This window comes from Dinoponera quadriceps, unplaced genomic scaffold (assembly GCF_001313825.1).
Source record: "Dinoponera quadriceps isolate SergipeBrazil2010 unplaced genomic scaffold, ASM131382v1 scaffold1128, whole genome shotgun sequence".
Lineage (NCBI taxonomy): Eukaryota > Metazoa > Arthropoda > Insecta > Hymenoptera > Formicidae > Dinoponera > Dinoponera quadriceps.
In genome coordinates, this window is record NW_014555359.1 from 111,390 (window position 1) to 137,416 (window position 26,027).

At 45.9% G+C, this 26,027-nt stretch overlaps 1 protein-coding gene across 1 annotated transcript; it reads right to left on the reverse strand.

Annotated features, from left to right (window-relative positions):
• Positions 1-2,998: 2,998 nt before the first annotated feature.
• Positions 2,999-15,199, reverse strand: LOC106743960 (A disintegrin and metalloproteinase with thrombospondin motifs 7-like). The gene is made up of 12 exons (XM_014618319.1): positions 14,924-15,199; positions 14,720-14,809; positions 14,369-14,493; positions 14,133-14,279; positions 12,524-12,668; positions 12,057-12,149; positions 7,179-7,388; positions 6,799-6,913; positions 6,477-6,737; positions 4,900-5,020; positions 4,638-4,752; positions 2,999-3,253 (listed from the first exon to the last, which is right to left on the reverse strand). Exons 1-12 carry the CDS (start codon positions 15,197-15,199, stop codon positions 2,999-3,001), a joined length of 1,953 nt encoding a protein of 650 aa, XP_014473805.1.
• Between the last annotated feature and the right edge of the window lie 10,828 nt (positions 15,200-26,027).

A 26,027-nucleotide genomic window follows, 5' to 3' on the forward strand; every position in this document is an offset into this window, starting at 1 on the left:
GGATATACTACAAGTACAAACTCAAGATTAATGACTCGCGCGTTTTTTGCCACTTAATCTTTATTGGTACAAGAAAATTCGTCGCGCTCGCACCAGAACTCGCTTCCTAACGATACCGCCAAGACGACGGGGCCATTACGGGCGGAGAGAGCGTAATCTCGGATCGTTACGAAGTATCGCCCCCGCCATAAATAACTTACAAACGACGAATCCGAAAGATCAATGCCGCTCGGCGGCTCGAGGCTCGTTAGTGGGTCGCGGCTGGGGGAGGGGGAGAAGATCATCCTCGTGGCGTTCAGCTGTAATTTATGTCGCTCGTTCGCGCACCGCCGCATATTGAGAGATTATCTTCGGCCGCTAGTGGATATCCATCGCCGCTTTTACCGTCAATTACCGGCCGGTGTTAGCCGGACTTAAACACCGTCGCTGATTTAATCGGCCGATTAATCTCGCGACGCGACTCCCATCGCAATCGTCATTCGCGCGCGCGGATTCCCGCCGCGGCGAGTCCCCGATCGTTCGAGTCCGACGATATAAAAGCGGCCGCAGCTTAAGTATAATTCGGCCGTATAACGTAACGATTGTTTTTATAGCTCTCTCTCTCTCTCTCTCTCTCGGGCGATACGGCAATCTGTGCTCTCTTTCTCTCCTCGACGCGAGCCAACTACGGCAATCGACGCCGCCCTTCCGCTCAACGGCGCATTAAAGTCCCGGATCGCGTAACGTCTTTTCACTCAGCGCCTCCCCCTCCCCGTGCTTAAGACGCCGCGGAGAGTGAACTTTTCGCATACGTCTCGCCCGATAATAAATCCCTTTTCTCTCCCTCCCGGTCGTAAGGACGAGGAGACGGGTCTCTCGTTCCGCGAGTATTCGCGCCATCGGTCTGCCGTCGTCGCGTCGAAATCACGAGGCGCGCGCTTCCTCCTGGATCCTCTGTATGTACCTGAGAGCGTCCATGCCGATCAAGACGAATTCAGTGCCGTTCGGCGGAGGTCGGGGCTCGAAGTCCTTCGGAAAGTTCATGACTACGTTCCGGTCGTCCCGTTCTAGGATAATCGCGAGCGTCAGATTCCGGATGTCTTCCTTATCAACCACCACTTCTCCCTTCTTGATCTCGCGCTCGCCGACATTCTTCTCGTCGTCGTTCAATGCGCTGCCTGATCTTTTACCCGGCTGCGGACGATCCTCCCGAGATCCCCTCGTCGTCGGATTTCTCGGGCCGTTTCGCGAAATTAGATCCGTCCTCGTATCCGGGAACGCGTTGACGTATTCGGCGGTGATCGAGCGAGAGAGACTCGGCGCGTTCTCCCCCGCGATTTGCCCCGTTCGCGAGAGATCGTCGCGATCGCATCGGTCTCCTACGACATCGCCCGGAGCCGTCTCGCCGGAGTCTCGAGCGATTTTAATGAAGTCGTTCTGTCGCGTTAGCATGCTCGAGCGAGCGCCGGAAGGACCGCCGTGTTCGCCGTCGGCGGCGCTCGCGTCCTCTCGTCTCCGTCGGCTGGCGCAGGGCTCCGACTCCTTGGGCTTTGGTCCCTGACAGTAGCTGTCCTCGATCACCTCGACATCCTGCTCGCCACGGCCGACGGGCCGTATACACTTGACAGCGCGCCTTCTCTCGCAGCCTGGCGTACACGGCGCGCAGCCTTGCCACTCGCCGATGATCCACCTGGAATCGCGCGACGATAAGCGCCGCCGCTTTAATTAGCCGGCGCCGGTGATTATCGTGCGATGTCATGTCCTTTCGTTGGCTCTTCGAGATAAGCGCTGATGACTCTGTCTAACGCGTCCGGAAAACAAACGTCGAGATACGAGCCGACGACGATAAGAAGCGAATTCGTTTCAACGTTACTGTTATCGTCAGTGGAAGCCTGATATTGATGGAGAAGCGCAATTAAGTCCGACGTATCAGAAGTTTATCATTTTCCTTGTACGGTGATGCTTGGAGCGACCGGGGAAAAAAGTGAGAGTAAGGAGGAGAGATTAGATCAGGTTACAAGAAGTTCATCTCAATAATTAGTCTAAGTGGAAATATTCTCATATCATCTCACCATATTCTCACCATAATTTATACACCGAGGAAAGTGCCGACGTTTAAATAATATTTGGTTACCCTAAATAAATAGGTTACTCCAATATTTCTTGATAATATTAACAGAAATGACAATATAATTGTTTATGTATACAATAAAATGTTTCCTTCAATAAGCAGGCATTTACTTTGCATGTGTTAAAACAATCGCGACAAGTATTAAATTCATAACATTGAGAAAATCAGAATTTATTTTAAAAAATATTTACCGGATAGAGAAATTGAAATTTGAAAAACCATTAGGTTTCTTCAGCGGAAAAGAAGTATTACATAATTTCAGTGAATGCTCCATTAAATTTAGAACCACTTTACACTTACATTCAGTAATTGATTTACAAATTAAGGTATTACTGTATTCAAATAAATATTTATCGGGCGGGCTATTATAATATATTTAAATCGATAAAAATATTACTTGAATTTCGAGGCTGAAAAACCGGTAATTACGTTTACTTGATTCTAGCACTTTTATTTCTGTGCAGCTACTCGTTACGACCTGGCGCATCGAAAAAGGATTTTATTGAATCATGTAATGTACTAAATACATACATAACAAAAATATTATCATTTAACTGTGGTCATATGCTCTTAGTCGTGATCGCAGAAAGAAAATGGCGCCTATGTCATCTGACTCAGACGATTAATCAAAACCGACGTTTTTCCATTGCGCTTTTCTATTTGTATCTAGGACTCTGCTCGTCATTCGAATCGTCGTCAATAAACGAAACATAACGTATGTTTGTAATTCCTCCAGTACACGCCGGTAACCACCTCGTATCCCGACTTCTCCGCAGCGTGCAGCGGAAAAACGTTAACGATCGCAGCTACTTTTTCTCGCGCGATTTACCAAGTAGCCGTACAAATGGACCAAGTGTGAAAAAGCGACGCGAAAGGACTCCGCGGTACTCACCGTGGTACGCAGGAAGCCTCGTTGCACGGTCTGACCTTCGCGTCCGGTTTAGCGAGATGGCTGCAGTAGCTGTCGTCCACCAGTCCGCCGATTTTCTCAACGCAACGGGGTTTCGATATCTGCTCGCCCGGACCGCAGCCTGCTGAGCATTTCTCCCAGTCGATAAAGTTCCAGGAGAACTCGGGTTTACGAGGAGTTCGTCGCTTCAATCCTAACGAGTATTTCAACGTGACGTTCTCCTTTGGTAAAACCTGTCAGATTAACCGGCCGTCGGGTAAGTACAGTGTGAGGAGATAAAACTAAATTTGTCTTTAATGCAGCTTCCAAAGTAGCTTAATCTTAAACCGCAAGATAAACGGAAGAAAATGATAGGAAGCGCGTAATGCGGCGGAGAAAACTTCGTCGTCCTGGTCGTCGTGGTCGTCATGATTAAAGATAAAAAATGGATCGTCCGGTCGTCTTGTCGCGCGACGAGATGTTAGAAATGTTTGATTCCACGTCACGTAAATTAAACATTTTATTTGACAAAAATGTGCGTCCTTTGAAGATTACAGCAGCCGACTATATTGTCAACTATATTGGTCAACAAATTTTCACTTTTCATCTGTATGAGAATGAGGCGTAGCCGAATGCTTTGCGTCTGCTGAATCCATTATCCAAATTTGTCTATTGGGTCACAATTTACAAAAAACTGGTTTCAAAGAGGCTAAAAACGCTAATTTTTCGAGTTTTTATGACGTTGTACCACCGGCAGGGAATTTCTTCCAAAATTTCGTTAATACTACGCAAAAGCGTATCAACTTTCAGTTTTAAAATACATTTCGCATCGTTTCGGTGTGATTTTTCGTTTCCAAGGTATAATTAAAATTAAAAACACTGGTCGCGCGTGCTCGACATCGATATGTTCGGCACGATTTTATTTAATTTTAGATCTATATTGAAAACAACAAATCACACCGAGACGGCACAAAATGCATTTTAAGCTAGAAACTAATATTTTTGCATGGCTTTAACGAAATATAGGGGAAAAATTTGCTATCGGTGCTACAACGTCATGAAAATGTTCAAAGTTGGCGTTTTTCGCCGTCATTTTTCTCAAAATTGCGACCCAATAACCAAATTTGGACAACGTATTCGCGCACAAAAACTATTCAGGAACACCTTTCCTTATTCCAGACAGAGAAACCTTGTTCACCAGTGTTATTATTAGCGACGATTGCAGTGTCTCCGGTCCGCGTATTGGAAATACAGTCGATACGCATTAATAATACATTGCACCATTCTCTAGATAGAAAATTACACGATTTCCAGTCTTATACATAAGCCGTAAGGTTGAAAATTGTATAAGGTTCTCCAGTTATAATGTATATAGCAAGGTTGCAATGACTCCAATTACAACGGTTTCGACTTCTTATGTAAACATGTGGAGCCGAAAATCATACAATTTTCGATTTAGAAAATAGCGCAGCGTACACGACGACGACCGTATTACGCTGCTGCATAATTTTCTTCTCGCGCGTTCTCGCCGATAGCACACGTCCACCGAGTACCAACACCCTGCTCGGCTTTCGAGATACAAGTTATCGATTCGCCGAGAGGCGCGACTAATTAGCAGAATGCATTCATTATGTTTACCAATATAACCAAGTCCTCGGTGATGGGTCCAGGTATGTTCAAAGCTTCCTGTCTTGGCCTTATCGTTCCTAGCCACGCCTTGGAGCCTGGCACGTCGAACATTCCTAGACGGTTACTGAAATAATTACGCCGCGATGTTAATCGCCAAGCGAGACTGGTGGTTGCGGTTGGCGCGAGACACCGCGAGCAAAACAGACGAAGAAGGGACGAGTTGAAAAAAGGCGCGACGAGAGAGAGAGAGAGAGAGAGAGAACTTATTTACCCGTCGATCAGCACAGTCTTCGTACTCCTAGTACGCACGACGATTCTGGATTTGGTCGGTTCTACCATCTCGATGCGGATATTTCTAGAGCCCGCCGGCGCGTCCGTTATTTTCTTGAGCCCTAAACGCGAAAATTCGCTCAGGAGATTACTACGAAGAGCCGGCTCTCTCTCTCTCTCTGTCTCGTTCGCTCGCGTGCGCAGTATTATTCGCCGAAATTCCAATTTCGGCACCACGGCGTCATTGCGCCGCCGGAAAGATTTATTTGGCTGTCGCGATGCTCAAAGCGCCGCACGGGATTCCCGGTGGAAGAGCAAAACTGAACGCGCCGTATACTTCTGCGCTGCAGAATTGCGGAATTTTAATTCACGAAAGTCCCCACTCCCTCCCCTTGTACTCGCCGTCCCATTCACTCCGCCGCGCGGCGCGATGCCTGAAGTTCATCGGTATTTTTGTCAACTCGCGAAATTCCTCCCGGCGTTGAATAGTAAGAGCGAGCGCATGTACCTCGAAAAATTATTATAAAGAACGCCAACGGAAAACTGATAGAAATTCGAAATCTCCGCGAAAAACAGACGGAGCAATGATATTCTGTCGCCATTTTGGAATTTTTTAAAATATCGCGAGAGTACCTCTTCGTAATGCGAAAACTCAACATTCTGGCACATGAAACGTCTCTCTGAAGCCTTCCGAAAACGAGATTTTAATATTCAAAGGTATCAAAGTGACGTCTTTGAATATTCGCACTCGCACGCAATTGAATATTACAACGGAAGAAACAGTTTGGTTGAATTTACCTGGACTAATTAAACGCGTTCTGATTGAGGGAAACAAAATTTCCGCACGCAGAAAGATAATTTTGCTTTTTTAGCAAAATCATCGTCGCTACGGCAGCGGTAAAATTTAGTTGGCTTAACAAAATTAACGATTTATTAGTAATTAAAACGGAAACAATTTTGTAATTAAAACGAAAACAATTAGTAATTAAAAGGAAAACAATTTTTACCAGGATAAAAAATATTCGGCTGAGTGAATTTGTCCTTAAGACATGTTAATTTGCTATTAGACCAAAAGGAATTATTCAACAATTATGTCACGCTACGAAGAGAAGGAGGAGTTTATTAATATAACTCTTATAAACGAAGGGGAAAGTAATACCACATGTTACATAATATTGGAAGAGGATCCAAACATTTTGCGACAAAACGGTAACGAATGGAGGGTTTCAAACTTATTTGTGAGGTATAAGGTTTATTTCACAGAAATAATAGGTTTAAAATTAAGATTTATTCACAGAAATAAACTTTATATCCCCCGCAAATCGATGTTTAAGTATTCCTGTCTCAATGTAACCGACAGATTTTGCTTCAACAGCATAAAATTTGCCGTACCAACGAAATATTTTTCTCCCCTTCGTTTATAAGAGCCGAATTTGACTTATAAGGGCCCGAAATTCTGTTTCCTTCGACTGAAACACGTTACGTTTTTATCCATTTCAGGAAAATTTATTTTTATGCTACCACACACACACACACACACGCATGCACACACTCGACAAATCACATTTCCTTTCTTACGCGACTGCGTCGTAAACGACAAGGTTCCCTGCTTCAATGTGCAGGACGTGCTGTCGCCTCTACAAACGCCGCAAACATCTTCGACCGCGGTGGACTCCATATTCAGGTCACAGGGTATCTCTCTGCACACACCTCCGATGCAAATATCCCGAATGCCTCGGTAGCATGTGGTACCGTCCACCACTTTCGGCCTCAGCGACGTCACTAGATTCGTCTCGCTCAGGCAGTAAAGGGCGCAAGGATTCTCGGACGCTTTCAAGTCTACGAAAGACAAGAGGTCAAGAGGTCAACGGGGGAAAGCAGACGTTGCTCGTAGACACACCTTCCGGCAAATTATACGCCACCCAGCGATGAACCTTGCCGTCCTCCGGAAACACCCAGTCATTGAATTCGGCGCACTGCGCGTCGCGAAACGACGGCGCGTTGAGATCGCACGGCTGTAAGAAATCATTCGATTCGTTACGTTGAGATTGATTATCTCGAATTCCTCGCGGGAGACCTTCAACGGCGAGTTGTCGGCGCAGCGCGTACGAAACATTATCGTCCATCGCGCTTCCTCGTTTCCCATGTGAAGGAAACGTCCTCGCGATTTCCACGCGCGACGAGCCACGCGGAAGACGCGAAAAGCGCTAACCGGAGGTCCGCGCGCGCGCGACACTCGCCGTGGAAGCCGCTCGAGAGCACTTTCGTGCCGAGACTAACGTCCGTGGCGCAGATTCTGTGACGCTTCCTGTCACCGACGCAGTAAGAGCCGCCGCCGGACGGAGGCGGTCGGTTGCACCTTCTCACGGCGTACGCCACTCCGGAGCCGCAAGTCCGGGAACATCTGCTCCAAGACGACCAGTCGGCCCAACCGCCGTCCGTGACTCCGGGTCGTTCACCCACCATCAGGCATTTCATTCGGTAACACCACTGTAACAGTCGTTAGACGACGTCGCGTCGTGTCGCGTCACGGTGACGAACGCGCAAGACTCCGGGGTGAAACCCTTCCGGGCGGGGGAGGAGGGGAAGTGCATTATGCACGAAGGTAAATGATGCACGCGCCCTCGGAAGGGGAATTTGTGCCTTGAGAGAGGAATATATTCTTATACGCTTCTCCTACTCGCGCAACGACCTATCTCCATCTCCTTCCATTAGAACACTAACGACCAGGTACGAATAATGAATAATTAATCATTATCGAGCCCCTTTACGACTTCTGCAATTTTAAGTGTTCCCCGAGGCATCGTACATGACTTCTTGCGATTATCATCTTTTCCCGGTGATGCAATATTTGACACATTGAAGTATAAAATGTGTTATTTTAACACTTACATGTCGAATATCGACGCAACACAAAATGTTAAGGTAACATAAACAACATATTAAATACAGATATATGAAAAATTTGAATACAGAAATTTTAACAAGGACCGATTTTAAGACACGTTTTTACAAAAAAAAAACGTTTCTCCTTTCTCCGTGGAACGAATACGATCCACGCGGCAGCGAACGTGTTAAAAACAGTGGTTCGTCGGGAACAACAATCGTTTCTAACGGCACGCGTTCACGCTGGCTCGTTCGCGTATGTTAATATCGATTACGTGATATTTTACGTCTGACACACATATACACATGGAGGAAACATTCGACTCCATCGTTGGAGCGCACTTCGCGCTCGCGAGAACGATGAATTTTCGAACGAGAATCTCGTGTCCTCAAAGCGAACAGCCGGCCGGATGTCGGCCGGCTCGAAATGGCTGCTTGAATTTTAGCCACCTCACTTTTTCATTTCGAACGTCCGTATTAAAGTGCGCGCGCGCGCCAAAGCCACCGGGCTCGATTCCGCGGTGCACGCACCGGCGAATCCGCCCTCGGCCGTGCGACGAGATAATTGCTCTTCGCTCCGCGAACTACAATTACGCATCTATTTGTCTATTTCATTCCACCGATGATTGCATTGGTCCGTTGTGTAACGGACATGTCAAACAAACCGAGTTTTTACGCACGTAGGTAGATCAATCTATTTCCGTAGCTCGATGTTATCGTTCCGATTTCAATTTTTTCAAAACTTCGCAATGCCTGCCGGCGCGTTGCCCAATTTTACTCGCTAAATTTCATCGCACGAAATTTTCACCCCTCCCCACCCCCTCCTCTTGCTCTCTCCCTCTCTCTCTCTCTCTCTCTCTTTATGCGTCGGGTCATTTAACTCAAATATTAAGCTTTTCTTGTTTTAAATATCGAAGTCGATCGTGGTACACTTTAAAAAGCGGATACGCACGTATTTCATCCACTCTTATCAATACACGGAGCGCGCGTGTTTTGCGATCGGAACCAATGTTTATTCGATAAAAATTTACGTTTCCGAGGATAAATATTTTTTTCGTGATTGGGTAGCTTGTTTACCGATATTCCCGTATCCGGATATATATCTGAAATTTCCGCGATGACGGTAAGGGGGCTCATCCGCTTCGGCGCGCCGAGCCGATTCGCCGACACACACCGCGCGCGTGTCGACGTCGTTTATAGACTCGGTTCACAGCTCGCTCGGGCAATTAGAGATTACTCGTCGGTCGGGTTCACGACGAGGTTCATTTCTCAACGTGGTGTTTGGCCTCACCGACAACCCCGACTACCGGCAGGTCGGCCGGTCGGCGCGCTAATGACTGCCGTCTGCGTGCTTCGGCGCTCCGGCACGCTCGGTTATTAACATTGTCACCCAAATCTGATATTTCGCTGATGACTGATATTTGGACACTGTTCGTTGCCACGCCATTACGTTCTCACGCGCGGCGACGTTCCATCACGTCTCATTCGGCCGGAACACCTTTGAAACGTCAAGTAGCGACGCATGCTCGACCGACCGCTTAAAAAATTATTTCGCTCGCCGACTTGAGCGGTGTGTCTCGCTTCCCGAAATATTTTACTCAGTTGGGACGTGTTTCACTTGCGTGAACCTTTTACGCAAGGACGCGCACCTCCTTTTCATGCGAGGCCGATCGAAACAGAAAGTGCTCCCCCTTTTTCTTTCATAATAATGAGCCGTAGAGATAAATCTTCTTATTTCCGGAGCAGATTCACCCGTGACTTCTCCTCGATTTTCCCCGTTCTCCGTTCACGCCGTTCTTTTTCCCCTCCTCTTCATTTCAACTTTTCAATTCATTGCTGGGTTTTCCAAGTGTAAACGGTACAATCTCTCGAGTAGCCTTTGTAGTGTATTAGTCTCTCCGTGAGAGGCTTTGTTTGCTAAACTAGCAGCGCGCCGCAAGAAACAGTTACATAAAGTCTGCAATTTTCCGCGAACTCGCGAAAGCATCGCTATGAAAGAGTTTATGGAGGATTTGCGCGATATTAGTTCGTACATACCTCTCGAGTACGTATCTTCCTCTCCCTCTCTTTCTCTTTCTCTCTCTCTCTCTCTCTTCCTCGTATACCCGCGTGCAATTTTTAACATCGCTACACGCCACGTAGCCTTAAGGGCCAATGAAACTCGGTGAAAGCTGAAACTGGTTTCGATTCTAAAAGGGCGCGTGACTCACAGTCGATGGCGGATCCAGATAGCTTTTTAGCTTTCCACTATGCACTCCCGCCTCGTCTTTCACGAGATATTTAAACCGTCCCAGCGTAATGGCCCGCCGGTGAAAGGTTTTCGAGAACCTTGATTAATCGGCCAATATGTAGTTTTTCTTCGGATCTCCGCGCACCGATATGCTTTCAAGGCCCTCGCGGCCGAGCAAGGACTTATTCATCCCGGTTACACTCGGCGACGAATATCTCGATGAGCGGCATGTTGCCACGAGCGAGCGGAATATGTGCACGCAAGAGAGCTCTATAATTAATTCTCATAAATCTCCCCTGCTTTTGGCTGATATCGCACTAAGTTATTCTGTGTCGAGAAATACACTCAAGCCGAGGACCCTTTTTCTAGAAATTATCTTCTCGCACGTAATGCGTTCCGTTTGACGCTCGATTTTTCATTTCCCCGATAAGCACTCGGGAGCGTGACCAAAACGTTTGGCTGATACGTCTTGTCATGCCTCTAACGCGAGTTCTCAATGACCTTTTCTTAGTTCGATCGCAAGTCTACTTTCTAATGTGCAGAATTTTTAAGTTTCAAGAAAACCCTATAGATAAGGAGTAATCGCGGTCTACACTTAGAGAAAGGATTAACGATAGGAGCTGAAATAGGAATAGCAAACGTCGTTGTTAAAATTAATATCTACTTGAATTAAGGCGTTACAGTGAACAATATAGTCGTGCCTCGCAGCAAATGCATTTATGCTCTAACAGCTAATATCGTTGCTACCGCAACTGATAAATTTCATTGTTGTTAAATTGTCAATATCAAACCATGATGCCATGAGCCAAACATGGATGTTTTAGTTCCAGATATTAATGCCACTTTATTATATAATATTATATAATATAATAACGCTAACATAAAGTTGTCCATCGTATATGCGAAATGTTTTTCAGACAGAATTATTTTTCAGACAGACGAAACTTAGCGACAGCCTTCCACGTATAATCCTTTGAATCTCACACGGGGAAAGAAATTTTGCTGTTGTAACGAAACTATCATTGCTGCTATACATTCATTACGACAGCAATAAGATTTAGTTGGCATAACAAAATTATCGAATTATTCGTAATTAAAACAGTACAACACAACGATATTCTGTTGAGAGAATTTGTTTTTAGAACACGTTAATTTACTGTTAGAACAAAATAGTGTCTTCTTATATTCGCTGATTTGTTCTTAGAGCAAAATAATTTGTAGATTCAGCGAAAATCATTCAGCAATTGCTATTCTTAACAAATCGTTTTGCTGTCCATATAGTAACCGACAGATTTTGTTGCGACCGCATAAAAATTTTTGTGTCAGCAAATTATTTTTCTTCGTGCAATAACATTCGTTATCAATTTAAAATTATATTAAATATAACCTTTCACTCAACTGCTAATTGAATATAAATTAATAAATAATTAAATTAATGAACAATTTAATGATTCTATCTATTAAATTATGTTATGAGAAATAATTCCGTACGTTTCACAAACATGATGGATAATTTCACTCTACTATCATTATATTAACAAGTAAATATTATTGATATCTAATGACACTGAAAGATTCATCGTGGCTCCTCATGGCTCAATATTGACAATTTATCTTAAAAGAATTTGTCGTCGGAGCCGTCATACTTTACTTCTTGTCTTCAATCTTATTTTAAGATACAAGCAGATTAACCGAACAATATGAACAATTATTCTATTAATAAACAACTATAGTTGGTCAATTTGATTATTGCTTAAAGCAAGATTGCAGACAAGGGGTAACATTTAAATGCGGTATTTAGCAGCTGGATTTTAGCACCTGACTATTTTTTTCTCAAAGTACACCCATAATTAAGAAAATTCCTATTCATTATGGCGTGGGAGGAAGAGAAGCTCAGTGTAAGGTTCAAGGATCTCAGGAGGCGATTCGTACCGCACGGATTCGCGGGGAATCAACGAGAATCGCGACTGTCGCGGTGACACCTCACGTGGATCATCCTTTGCGCCTTACTTTGCGCTCTTTATTCATAAATGATAATTTACCCTCTTCTCGCCGCACGGAGTGCCCTCCGCAGGTGGTTTCCTCGCGGACACGCAACCTCTGCCGGGCAGGGCGCACCTGAGGGTTTCGCAGGTCTGAAAACGGGGGCGAGATCGTCTCGCTTTTAGTCGTGTGCGTGCCGATCGCGATATCTCGACGCGATATCGCGATCCCGGCTCGGCCTCTCTTATCTGACACCGTGCGTGGCCGAGACGTATTTTCCTAAACGGATAAGGTAGGCCGCAAAGGCACCAGCTTGTAGATGCGAACGGCAGATGGTGCCTCTTTACGGGCCACGTGCATCCGCCACGTGCGAGCTGCCGATACGATAAAACGTACGCGTAGACGCGTTATCGGGCTCGTTAACGGACTCGATATTCTCGTCCTCGGAGGAGGACGACCCTCCGCCGAGTTACTTCGCGGCCGACGGGCCCTTAAGATTACGGCCCGCCTCTCCGTTACGACTTACGATCCCCATATCGCACTGCCGGGCACCCGTTCGATATCGCAAACGGCATTGATCGTCGCCGTTGTACATCACGCCCGGCAACATCTCCGCGCTAGGAAAATGATGATCCTGCGGCTCATCCTCCAGACAAAACGCCAGACCTTGCCTGAGAGCAACGACGGGCTCGACAGTCACCTCGAAATTCGCGTTGCGCATTGCGTCGCGACGCCAGGACGCGACTCCTCATCTACTACCGGAACGGGAGGAAATATTCACGGACGGAGGACTCCGTCATCGTCGCTCGTCTTTTCATATCTCGCCGTATCAGCCGGTCCGGGACTCGCGCTATTCTTAATTTAATTTGAGGTTTACGGCCGTAGCCGTAGGAGATACATTCCTCTCTGTTCCGCCGGCGAACGCGCCGCGAGTAGATGAGGAAAGCAGCTCCGTCGTCGGCGAACTTTAATAAAGCCGGCGACGGGAGAGCAACAAGCATTAAGCTCACTCGATGTACGAGCGCAGGTAGCGCCGGGAGCACTCGGACCATTTTTTCGTGATGTACATGTCGCCGGGGTGCATAACGGTGGTCTCCACGTATCCGTCCCCGTGATAAACTATACCGGAGCAGCCGTTCTCCCGTCTCACGTCGTGCGACATACCCAGGCTGGTGGTAATGAGAAAAAGAAAATCGGCTTTTCAGTCTGGAATATTTATCAGGGCACGCGCGTGAGCGTCTCGCCGGCTCGCTCTTAAGAGGCATCTCGAGGTACACGAAGAGCCGCTTCATACATTAAACAACGCCCTCGACCGTGACTTATTTATGACGACGTCACGGCATACCATTATTTCCACTCACGGCCGGAGAAACGGTCTTTTAGGAATTTATTTCGAGCTTCCTTTTTTCCCCCTCTCCCTCTCCGCTGTTGTCGAACGCGCGGAAAAGGACCAGTATTCAAGATAACGCGTAAAGAGAAGGGAAGCGGCTATCGAGGGACGAGAAATCTGCCTCTGGGATGTGCCCCCCGCCCGATCGAAACGAGGGTATGTGACGAAACACCGGCCGCGCCGCCGTCGATGTTATGTAAGTGTGGCCATTGGCCGGGGAATATCGTGTTAATATGATAAAATTCGTTTTGTTGTTCGACACCCCGGGGGTATAAAAGGTGTCAATTTTAGTTGCGAATATCTCTGTTTCCGAACAGTCAATCGCTTTCTGACTTTACAGGCTTTACAGACGTGTAGATAGTATTTGTATCAATGTGGCTGAAATTTGAAAGGATTCCTAAGAAAAAATAGTTTGACAAGCCAACTATCTTAAATGCACGTGTATTCGACCAACCTTTAAAATCAATTCCACCAGGTACAACCTTTAAAATCGATTTCCTCGAGAGCAAAATCTCATATGAAAAACTTCTATTCAACGTTATCGATTTATTTTTTCAAGAGGAATCATCCCCTTCCCGGTTGTATTGATTACTAAGCCATGATTACTAAGCCACCCAGTATATAAACCCCGGAATTCGCATTTACATCGTTTGTAGCGGCGCGCCGTAATTACGCGAGATTTTTCCCCCACCCCTCGTTTTCCGTCTAATCGGGTCGGAGCGGATGAAATTAATTACACGCTTACGTGTGGCCTATCTGATGAGCTATGTGATAACCGGTCGGCAGGCCGGCGTCTCTCACAATAGCCGCACCTTTCGTAGGATCGCACGTACCGGCGATCGTGGACGTACCGGTGAAACCGCAGAGATCACGGGAGACGCAGATGTCTAACCTGCCGGGAGTCATCAGTCGTCAAAAGCACCGGTTAATCCCGAGATTAGATTGAATCTCCGGTAGAATTGGCTGGTAGGACTTTCGTACTTGCTAATGAGAAGCGCGCAATCGTGGTGATTCGGATGAGAATCGTCGCCGGGATTCATGGTGCTCTGCCACTCCTGGAAACGCCTCAACGTCGTATCCGCGTCTTGGTTCATCGACAGATTCATCTGCAACGTATAATCGACAACGTTTGGAGCTCGTCGTGCGCGCAGTACATCGTGTATAAATTATGAGACGGTGTAAACATTAAAGAGAAATCCCCGCCTTCGCGCAACAGGCGCAATAAGTTACGATCATTAGACGCGCATCGCATACAATAGCGTGGACCCTTGCACTCCCGCAGCGTAGGAAGCTTCCTTTAAAATTCGAAAGGTCTCTACCGAGCGCTTTTACCTCGTTTTCTTCCACCTCTAGTCTTATAATTCTCACTATAGTCAGCTGCATGCGCACACCCAAACTGACGTCGTGAAACAGACTCGCAGCCTGGGCAGAGAAACTTCCTTTAAATTTTCCGTTTTTCCTCGGAGAGAGAAACGAGTTCGGAGAATTCCTACGGTAGGGTTTTATGTAACTCGCCATGTTGAAGAGCGTCAGTACGTAATTCTCGACGTCAAACTTCCCGTGATAATCCAGGAGAGACTTGTCCAACACGACCAGCAGCTCCAGCGTGTACGATTTCGCCCCGTTCGATCTCGCGGGCTCTCTCTTACGTGAATTCAGAGCGCGCCTGGCGATGATCCTGGACCCGGTATCGCCGGTGACGTTGCAGAGATCTCGTGCGGCGCGCTGAAACTCGTCCGTGCTCCTTTTATATACGATATGCGGTTGCTCCGTTTCTTTGGTAAAGTCATGCCCAGCCACCGGCTCAATCATGTACCACGCGCTCCTCGTTTTGATATATCCGACCTGAGAGATCAAATATTAGGACGCCCGCTGGTGATACCCTAAACCCTCCCCCCCCCCCCCNCCCCCCCTATTCAATCTATTCCCGTCGGAAAAGGAGGCAACGTTCGATTTATGTATTCCTCCGAATTTACTTTTCACATCCGCACGTGTACACACATCACCTATATATATTTCTTCAGATCTTTCTGAAAAATATTCCCGACGATGGAATGAAATACTTCGTTACTCTCGTTAACGTCCACGCGTTCGCGTATTACGTAAATAGCTTTACATCGCTGAAAGGAAGGGACGAACGCGTTGCACGAAAATATCAATCGAATCGTTCCCTTCTCTTTTTCCTCCCCCCCAGAGGTGAACTTTAATCCATTAAAATTGTTACAGCCGCGATCATTCGAACCGTAACTGATCAATCGAACGAGGTAACACTCAATAACGACTAACGAGCCCGTAACAGGTGGACAGGGCGCTATCTTCCGAATAGTTGCGCACGCGGGCCCGATACTGGCACTGCGTGTCCCGCGGCCGCTTCAATTTCACGTTATCCAAAAAATCCCGCGATCCTCGATGCTCCTCGATTACCGCGGCCGGGCCGAGGAGCCGGTGATTCGGATACAGCTCGATGTGGTGTTCCTCGTGGCCGATACGCAGACGATAGTGCACGGCATCGTCGCCGTTCTCGTCGACGGAAGTCGTTCGATTTCGATAGAAGGAGCGCTCGAAGTGATGAGGTATCCGATGAGACACGAAACTCCCGTCCGATCTGACTCTCCGCGGTATCACGAGCTCGTGTCCGTCCGGCAAATCGGCAGCGCGTGTGTAACGCCCTTGAGAAGGGACATCAAGCGTTCGTCATCGGCAGGATAAACAGAGCGGGCCGTTATCAGTTCACGGGAGATACGTATAGCTGCGCATTTGAATAATCGAATCTCACGTGCGACCGCTTAATTACGTGTAATTATATGTTACGATCAATAACCGAGGATATTTTTGTTCGACGGGTGAACAGGTGTCCGCGTGTACACACAGAATCCGTAGAGCGAGTACAACAGTTACACAATTACCGCATTGTTGCGGGATCGAGTGAAGGTAAGTTGGTTAGCGTTCGCATCGCTGCTTCTATAATATTTAACGTTTACCTTTGGTACACACTTTTACCGGGCCCGTCCATTTATCTACGATCGCGAATTTATCGTGATAATGTATCGCTTGACTATTACCAGTCCAGATTTCCACGTGTGTGCGCGTACGTTTCGCTCATCAATAGCGCGCATTATACGCGGGCGCGTGCGCACACGCTTTACTTTGTTACGCGCTATGTTGTTGCGCGCATTTCCATCTCAATGAGAAATTCAGCGCGGAAATTTCACAAACCAGAGGAATGTTTCTAAATAATCACGCACGCCCGTTGTACGTACCGCTGATGATATTTCGTCATCAACAATTGCCCATTATTTAACTTTCGGCGTTAAATAATAGCAATAACATGGGTTGCGTAATATCGCGAAATATCTATCTTCAAAGTTGAGTCCTCCGCATGTGAGCCGATAAATGCCCCGCGCGTACAATTAAACGGCGATCGATAATTGCGCGATAAATTCATTTTGTACATCGAAATTCGGAAATTATGATAAATGTGCGAAAAATCAGCTCCATATTTCGACTGTTCGGGGGATATTTTATTAAAAAAGAAAGAGACCGATCGAGCAGAGAGAGCAAAGGAGGGACTGAATGGATCTGATGAACGTTTATTGCAGGCCCGAGAATATTTTTAGCAACGGCTCTTCTCGTCTTTCCTGTAATGCCGGACATCGTTCCGTAGCGAAGACGTGGGGAAGAGTGTTCCCGTATATAGGTGAAAATGTTACAAAAGGCGAGGTCTCTCGATATAAGGTATCAATTTCATCGTTGTACGCCGCAGGAGCGCACGATAAGACAGAGAAGAGAAGAAGAGGACGGGGGGAAGAAATGAAGCCGCCGCGAAGCACGTACAATGGATCATCATTTCGCGGTATAAGCGCAGCAGTTTTCTCGCTCGACGGTACTATATCATGGAGAAACGTCACTCGCACACGCGGCGTTTCCCCCTCGAAAAAAATTATTCCCCTCGTTTCGGACGCAGTCGGACATTTAATTAGCAATCGTTCAATCAAGTGCCTCGATAAAGGGCTCAGGCTCGGAAGAAGCTACACTGAGAGAAAAATATTCAATATATTTGTAATCATGATACCAAAACTATATAGTATATGTCTCTTGAATGCGCACTGAAGTTGTTTTTTTTCTTTTCTGTTAGAATTATCAATTTCATCATCATCCTACAGTTGCAAATAAAAATAATAAAAAGTATAGAAATTACGACTTTTTAAGTAAAACACTACTATTCGCAAGATTGCTATCTAAATTCGAGTTTTTTACATTTTACATTTCATCCTAAAATTTTGTCAATCTCTTTCCTTTTACAGTTTTTCAGATATAGAATTTAGGAAATTGTACAGGGTCCATATGACCAGTGTGTGGTGCGACAGACTTTTCAGAAATGTGCGGTTGAAAGGTTAAATAAAGTTATAGGAAAGAATTTTTTTTAAGTAAATAATAAACTTTTTAGTCGCCTCTTAATATCGTCACTAAAGATCTGTCACTCTACGATACAACTAGCTTAATTTGACTTCCGAGTTAGCGTCGCATCCTTCGTGGATTAGTTTTTCAACGTTTCGTGAACATTTCAGTTCACATATTTCGAGTGAGAAACAACCCGAACCTGAACAGTTACTACCATTTTTGTAGTTAAAACCAAAGAAAAGATATAGATTGCGACTGAAAATAACGACAATTTCTCACCAAATATATTATCTTCAATACGAAGACTCCAATAGACGGATCGTTTGCGTTGAAATTATACGAGAACGATATTTCCGAACGTGTAAACACTCCGTCGAGGAAAATATTTTCGACGAGACGTACTCGGAGAATCTCGAAAAATCCGGAAACAGCGGCGTTATTATTTGCGGATAGGTGAGATGAGCGATAGGTTCAAAGACGCCGCGTCATGATGCCACGGTGCGTCCGACGAGATTCTTAAATCGAGCCCGCAACCGAGAGAAAGCGTGTTTTCGTTTTCAACATCCACGATGCTGAGACCGCAATGCCGCAACGCCGAGGGAAGGGATGATGGCATAGAGATGTGATGTACAATGGGTCATCTTCTCGTACCGCGACCCACCGCTACTCTCAACCGGTGTTCTGCTCGCGAAACCGCGAAAAATAGCTCTTGCGTGAGCGCTGAGCTCGACAAGAGGAAAGCTCCGCTCTGATAGATGGCAATGACTTTCTCGAAATAGGACAGACTGATAGGGCGCGGAGGAGCTCCCCGAAGAAAGGGATCGACGACGAAACTTCCCCCGCAGAAAATTAGGAACGTGGCTGACGTATCTCAATTCGCGCCACGTTTCTCGTCTCTCTCAGTACCCTACGCAGTCCGCGTTTACGCGTTACTGATATTCCACAATTTATATCACGCCGCGTCGTATAGCTTTCCATCTCGTTACAGTCTCTCTCTCTCTCGTGCCCTGTATAAACTTCCGCGCATAATTATTATCGCTTTAAGGAAGAGATATGAAGATTAAAGAGAAGCGGTCGAACGGAGCAATTCATCACTGCTCCTTTGAATAAGTCCGCAACTTTAATTTCAGACCTGGGCTCTTAACGACCGAAGGAATCTCTAATGGGATTTTTGTTCGGGAAAGCGTTAACCGTGAAAGGGAGGGATAAATTCGGTCGGGATTAGAGCGGGGAGAAATGCATACCTTGATAAACGGTACAAACACCCCGGCTGTGAAACGTCGCGAGCACCAGCAAGCAAATTGCCGGCGACAAACGTTGCATCGTAATATCACACGATCTTATCGCCCATCCCTCTGCGGCAAACACTGAACCGGGAACGTTCGATGCGAGGCTAATAAAATTAAGGAAGCCGACCTGTTTGACGTGTAGCGCGTCGCGCTATATGTAGCACTGTACACACGCCGCGCGGCGACGTATCGATCTCGAAACAAAAGGGTCGACGACCACCGTATCGCCCGTCAAACCAATCCGTTTCCAGTCTGAACGTAGTCGCGTTTACGGGCGCTTTGTGTTTCGTCAAATTTCTCCCGACATCTTAACGGATTACGACGATACGGCCGTTCGGGTGTTTCAATTCGTTCACGCTCCGCTTGCAAATCAAATCTACCGAATATATGCGATATATCTTTCTTCGTTCGTCAAGATAAAACCGGAGACATTTGTCTGTAAAAATACATCTACAGATGTACGATTTGATTAATCAGCAGATAATACGTGGTTTAATATTTCTATCATAATTTTCTTATATTAGTGCACTGAAAAAAAATCTGGTAATACTTAATAAACGCACACTGTAAAAAGGCTTGGTAAGTACTAAAATTTGGTGAATATTTGATTCGATCAAACATTTGATTACCGCAACCAAATAATTTAGTTCCGCATATTGTATATACAGTATTGTAATTCTATATATTGTATATTTAGTATACGGAACTAAATTATTTGATTGCAGTAATGAAATATTTGGTCGACAAATATTCGTCAAATTTGAATAATTATTACCAAATTCTTTTTTGAGTGCATTTCATTAGAGATTCCGACAGAATACTTGATGACTGTTACGAAATTTGATATTAATTACCAAATATTTAGTTGGCTTGCAGTATGAAGGCTTTATTCAGAATTGAATCAATTAAATAAAATAGTAGTAGCAACCGAATATTTAATACCTGTTATAGAATATTTGATCATTTTTACTAGATATTTCATGTTACGAAATCATTTAATTCCATTTTTACAAAATATTTCGTTATTTCTCTCTTTCTCTCTCTCTTTCCTTCCATGTAAGGACACATTATAAGCATTAACCGGTACGTTTAGGACTCGCGAGTGCGCGAGTAAACAATTTTGTTGCATCCGTCCTCTTCCAGGGCGTAACGATGTAATTATGTTACAAGGGCCAAATTATCAGATTGTTGGGTGTATGTATTCCGACCAATAAAGTCATTATTATTATCATTATTATTATTATTAAAGTCATGTTACGCAGATATCACGAGGGAAAAATGAAATTCACTATTCACTTTTGAACGTAACGTAAGAAAGCTGTAAGATCACAGAATACCGTGTCGTTGGCCAGGACGGTGCATCCTGCCGGCGCTTAATTCAATTTTTGCGCGCGCACACGTGCGCTCATAAGGGACGAGAAAAGTTGTCCCCTTAAATCGGTAGCGGTAAAGGCTACTTTCAGCGGTGACTTACAACGGGTCGTTCGATGCAATCTCCTTATCGTAAAGTTCGGATTAGAGAGGGCAAAAATACCAGCGGCTGGTCTGAAAAAAAGTCCGGCCTCATCGGCGCGTAATTTCCAGGGCGCGAAGTTTTTCCGCGCGCGCGAACGATTCGCCGGCGATAACGAAAAAAGACACGATTACGCGCGGCGCGGGGAGCGTGCGATTAATCGGGAGAGCGAAAGCGCTCGGGTATAAGGCGGATCGCGGTGCCCGCTGTTTTGCGCCTTCACGAACCGAGCGTTACGTTCAAGTGCCGCTCAACCTGCACACACCTGACGACTCGGCACTCGCATTCGTGCTCGTGCAATTTGCGTGACTCATTTCATCGATCCTTCTGTATTCTACTCGTTAATGAACGTTAACGAAAAACTACGACTACTTGTTGAGATTGCGAAAAACTCCTCATAAATCATGCAATATTTAAGGCTCGCAAGAGTTCGTCAAATCGCACGTAAGTTCGCTCACAGTGTCATTTTACAGATACGAGATCGGGCAATTGTCCGAAAAGTGGCATAATAATGACAGGTAGAGTCCGCCGGACATCCTCCTCGCACGCTTCCGCGTCTTTTCTTGATCAACTATCGCCTGTTCGATATCGGGATGCGCTCCTTTTGTCTCAACGGAATGTGTGACGCGGATTAGCCTACAAGACACAACAGATAACAACATTCAAGGGAAAGCTCACCCGCATGCTGGGGAAGAATAGAACATACCGCTTGATCCTCCGATCCTTACTCTCTAACCAGATTTTATAATTTAACATGTCACAGTACGTTGACAGGGCTTGGCACGTAGAACCTTTGGCAAGGTTCTTCCCACTCTTTCCAATACTGAGCACAATCCCGGACGGTGACTCCCGATTGTCCGCAGAAACACTACCCATCAAACACGAAATCGCAGCCATATAAATGTTAATTATAATTATAATTCCCTACTCCGTAATGTAACTGTTATGTAATACACACGTTATATAACAGTTACACTGTTGAGTAGGAAATTACAACTAACAGTTGTGCAACTGCAACTTTGTGTTTGCAGGACAATATCCCTCTTTCGAGTGCAGCCAGCGATAATATAGGTAGTTCCCTTCCCAGCAGTCCCAACATTTCACCACCAGCTGGTCAACCTCATCATGCCGGTTCCAATCTATCTATTGTCCGGGCCATACGCGCCCATCGCTCTCCGGCTTTCTCCCTGCGGAGTATCCGCCTCCTTCTTGCTCGTTCGCCGGATTTCGACGTGGGTTTTCCAGACGGCTGCTGCATCTCTTCTGAGGTGATGGCCCCGGTTATTTCCGGACCTAGATTCGCCATCAACTTTCCTCCTCCATCGCTATACGTACTGGCGATCTTTCCTTAATCTACTCTACGGTTCGCACAGATACTGCTCATCTAGGCTAAGGGTAGAATTCGCGCATACTTCAAAGACACGACATGGGTCATATTTATTTATTACAATAGAGGGAAGAAAAAGTAAATAGTATACAAAGGGTCGCGCGATCTTCCCCCCTCCTCTCCCTGTTCTTTTACGGACCCCCTGGTTCTCGGCTGATCATCCGCTTTTACTCCCAGGGGTCCTTCTTCCGGGAAGTTCCCACGCGATCGGCTCCTTAAATACAGCGGAGTAAAATTTCTTTCGTAGCAAATAAACCAATTAATAAAAAAACTTGGGTATGTTTCACACAAAATATATTTTCCGTCGTCGCAGTCAAGTTTTCTTCTAACCAATAAATATCGACGAAAATGTCGCAAGAAACATTTATTTCGCAAAATTCCAAATTCTTTTTCTCAATGTATACACATATTTGGTCGGCAAATATTCACTAAATTTTAGTACTCATTATCGAATCCTTTTTTTAATATATTCTTAGTACGCCTGGACAGAGAGTCCTCTCGGTGCTTCGTTCCTTGGAACGGGCGTCCGAAAGCTGCCACGTCACAACAGGTGCTCTGATTGCACATGGCATCTATTAATTTGTCATTGATAAAAGAAATATGGCAAGAAATCCAACGAACTTTTGCCCGCCTTTAATATCCGCAAACGCATTTCTAATACTAAGCCAGAGTGAACTATTCAGAGTGGAACGACTGCGCTTTGCGCTAAAATGTGGAATAAAAATGCGGTTCTTTTCGCCGCCGCCGTTACGTAACAATCGATGCGAACGCACACGCAGTGTCCACGAGGATGGAAAAGCGCGATCGTTTATAGCTAGCGCGCCATTGTTACGGCTTTCGTACTTTATAGCCGGCGCTTCCATCAGAAGGAATTGTTTTTCATGCTAAAGCGCGACCCCGTTGTTGTTGACGGGAACATTATGACGCCGGCTTACCGATCGTTCGAACGCTCCTCAACCAAGTCCTCTCAGGTGCGAGTGCATCGTCGAGTCATTTCCTAAAAATATACCCGCATACTCATGCGACGTTTTACGTTCGATATTATGCGAAGTACGTTGTATGTACATGAACGGGTGAATATGAAAAAAGAATATTGACTTCTCATCCTTCCTATGTATACAGAATATTTTATCAAGACAGAAATAGAGAGAGAGAGAGAGAGAGAGAGAGAGAGAGAGAGAGAGAGAGAGAGAAAGAGAGAGAGAGGTGTATTTATTTTCGCTTTAGAGCATGGCCCTCTAAGAACATTAAGTACAATTTCACATTGACGAAAAACAGTTATATCATTTTAAATTAGACTTGAAAGATTTAGAGAATTTAAAAATTTGAATTTGAATCGAATTATTAAAACGAAGAGTCATGTACCGAATGTGTTGAGATCGAAAGAAGGTCCCTGGTAAAACTATGATTAACTTGTGGAAAATTTACAGTCTTTGTTCACTCAGGTTCAAATAAAGTTCGCGTTCAAGCAGGAGAGGAGCCATTCAACATTTACGTCATACCACGAGGAAAAGGAGGAAAAGGAGGGGGAAGGGGCTATTAGCTTGCGTAATGGTCTGTGACGAAGGAGAGAGGCAGGGGAGGGGATAATAAAGAATGGAATGTCAAATTAGATGGCATAATTTGTAAATATGCGCGTGGTTAACCATTTTGTTTACATTCGTGACACATTTTAGTTACATTTGGTGAACGTTTTTAAATTTTGACATGGTTTTATATTCATAATGAAAATGTTAATTTTTAAACATTTATTCTTTTAAAAATACAACTTTTACTAATAATTATTATATGATAAAAATTAAGTAATATAATATAAATAAAATATAATATGAAATAAAGTAATTAGTTTGGTCTTAAAGGACCAATTAATTTGATATTATATGTCGAAAAAAATATTCATATTTTAGAAAAAGATAGTAGCTTGTAGAGTCTAATATAAATAATTACCCATAATATAATTACAAGCCATTTCTTTCTATGTACCAGCAGGGGGAGGGGAATAATTCCGCAGATCGCGTAATATTGGAGAGAGAGGGGCGGGAGAGAGAGAGAGAGAGAACCTCGCGTTTCCTACATCTTTACAAAAGATAATTTCCATTTCAAATAAACTTATTGTGGCCTCCTCTCCCCCTTCCGTGCACGGGGCACGATTTCAAACGATATTTTCCAAAGCGCGCTTCTCAAAACACAAGCGCCATCCCATGTGCCATTATTTTAAAATCCGCTCGTTGTTATTTTCATTATTTTCGTTCGCGTGACAGGAAAACGAGCTTTCGCGGCCACTCTCGCGGGACGCGTACGAGAAGGAGAGGAAGAGAAGCGCGCGCGCGCGCGTTGGATCCCTTTCAATTTTTCGAAATCCAACCACGGAGAAAATAACGACGGGGAAGCGTGAAAGAAGGAGAAGACGGCGCGCGAGATCGTCGGGCGTTTTGTGCGAGGACGTCTCGCGGACACGTAATGATCTTTTCGTCAGGAACAACCGCGGCTCGTTACGGGCGACGTAGACGCGGGCTTCCTCGTTGCTGCCGATCTCGCCGCCGGTTACATAGTTGGTCGTTATTTTACAAGGCGCTCACCCGGCTTTCTCGAGACCCTGCCGGTGAAGAAGAGATAGTTTCGCGCCCTTCAGCCCTGGTAGCTGAAAGGGCGGCCGGCCGTGTCGATTTCCCGGCGAACCGCCGGCGCAGCGCGGGAAAACGCAGCCGGTGAAACGCGATACACGCCTGCCCGGCGTTTTGTCCCGAGCTTTTCCGCCGATGCTGACGATGCCTTAACGACTCCGTTTGTTGGCGATCGGATCCCCCGGTGTGCCTTCAATTAGGAACACGGTCGTTCTCCTGCTTTCCGACCCGCGACCGTCTAGCTTCACGTAAGATCCGACTTGGCTCCCGCGGCATTTTTCAAAATGAGTTACCGCGCCGCGAGAAATTGCGCGCGGCCGAGATTTATGAGGGATTGTCCGATGTCTGCTGTGTTTTGTTTGCTCGCCGGGCCAACTGCAGTTCTCTATAACGGCAGTTCTCGGGAGAATCCCTTCAGCTCCGGGCGCGTTCCCGCTTCCGCGGGGAAGCAGCGCGACGCGCGCGCTCAATGTGTAAGTTACCGGCAGTCATTCTGCGGATTCTATATTCCTCCACCCTACGACGATAAGCGGAATTTATGCCGGGCCGAATTAGCTATAGATTCTCTCCTATTCGCGATAACACACAGGGAGAAAATTTCATGGGGCTCGCTCGAGTATCACCGGTTTGCATAATCATCGCGTTTCTTATACAGATATCGCGACTGTTCCGTTTATACGACAGACATGAGGCGAAAAAGAGAGAAAGAGGGAAAGAGAGAGAGAGAGAGAGAGACGCGTACAGCGATATAGAAATCTCGTTTATCTCGCACCACGTACACCTAGGCCATTCGGAGCGTTTAGCGCGCACGCGAGCGCTTTGGAATACGCCGCGGGGAAGGAGATTTGATTGCTCGCTCTCAAGTCATTCATGCGGCGCCTTCTTTATTACTTCGTCGTGGAAAAGCGGTATCGGAGGGAAAAGGAACGCCATAACCCGCGAGATATTGCCGGCAATTCGTACCAAGTGCGGAGTGAGCGTGTGCGTTCTTTCAAGCCCGACGCATACGACCGCTCGCGTCGTAAAAACTTTTCATCAGGCAAAATTCGAACGCCGCTTAAGCGTCCGCTCGGCGTCCCCCGATCTCGACCGTCTCTCTCTCTCTCTTTCTCTCTCTATCTCTCTCTCTCTCTCTCTCTTTCTCGAAATTTTCCGCTGCTGACTCTTCGTTGACAGAGGGACAAAGCGTCGGGGTTTCGAATCCCGGTTTCACCTCAATCGTGTGTTGCGGCCGGCATTCGGTCCGCTTTCGAAATAAACCGGTAAACATCGCAAGGCGACAAACGCGAACGATTATTCCGCGCTTACGCATCGTTACGGATCGTTGATAAAACGAACGCATTATCGCACGTGTGATGTTTCCACTGCCGTTGAAGGCAATTGAACGTTAACTTTGATCGCTTATTTGCAGCTATGTCAGCGCGGT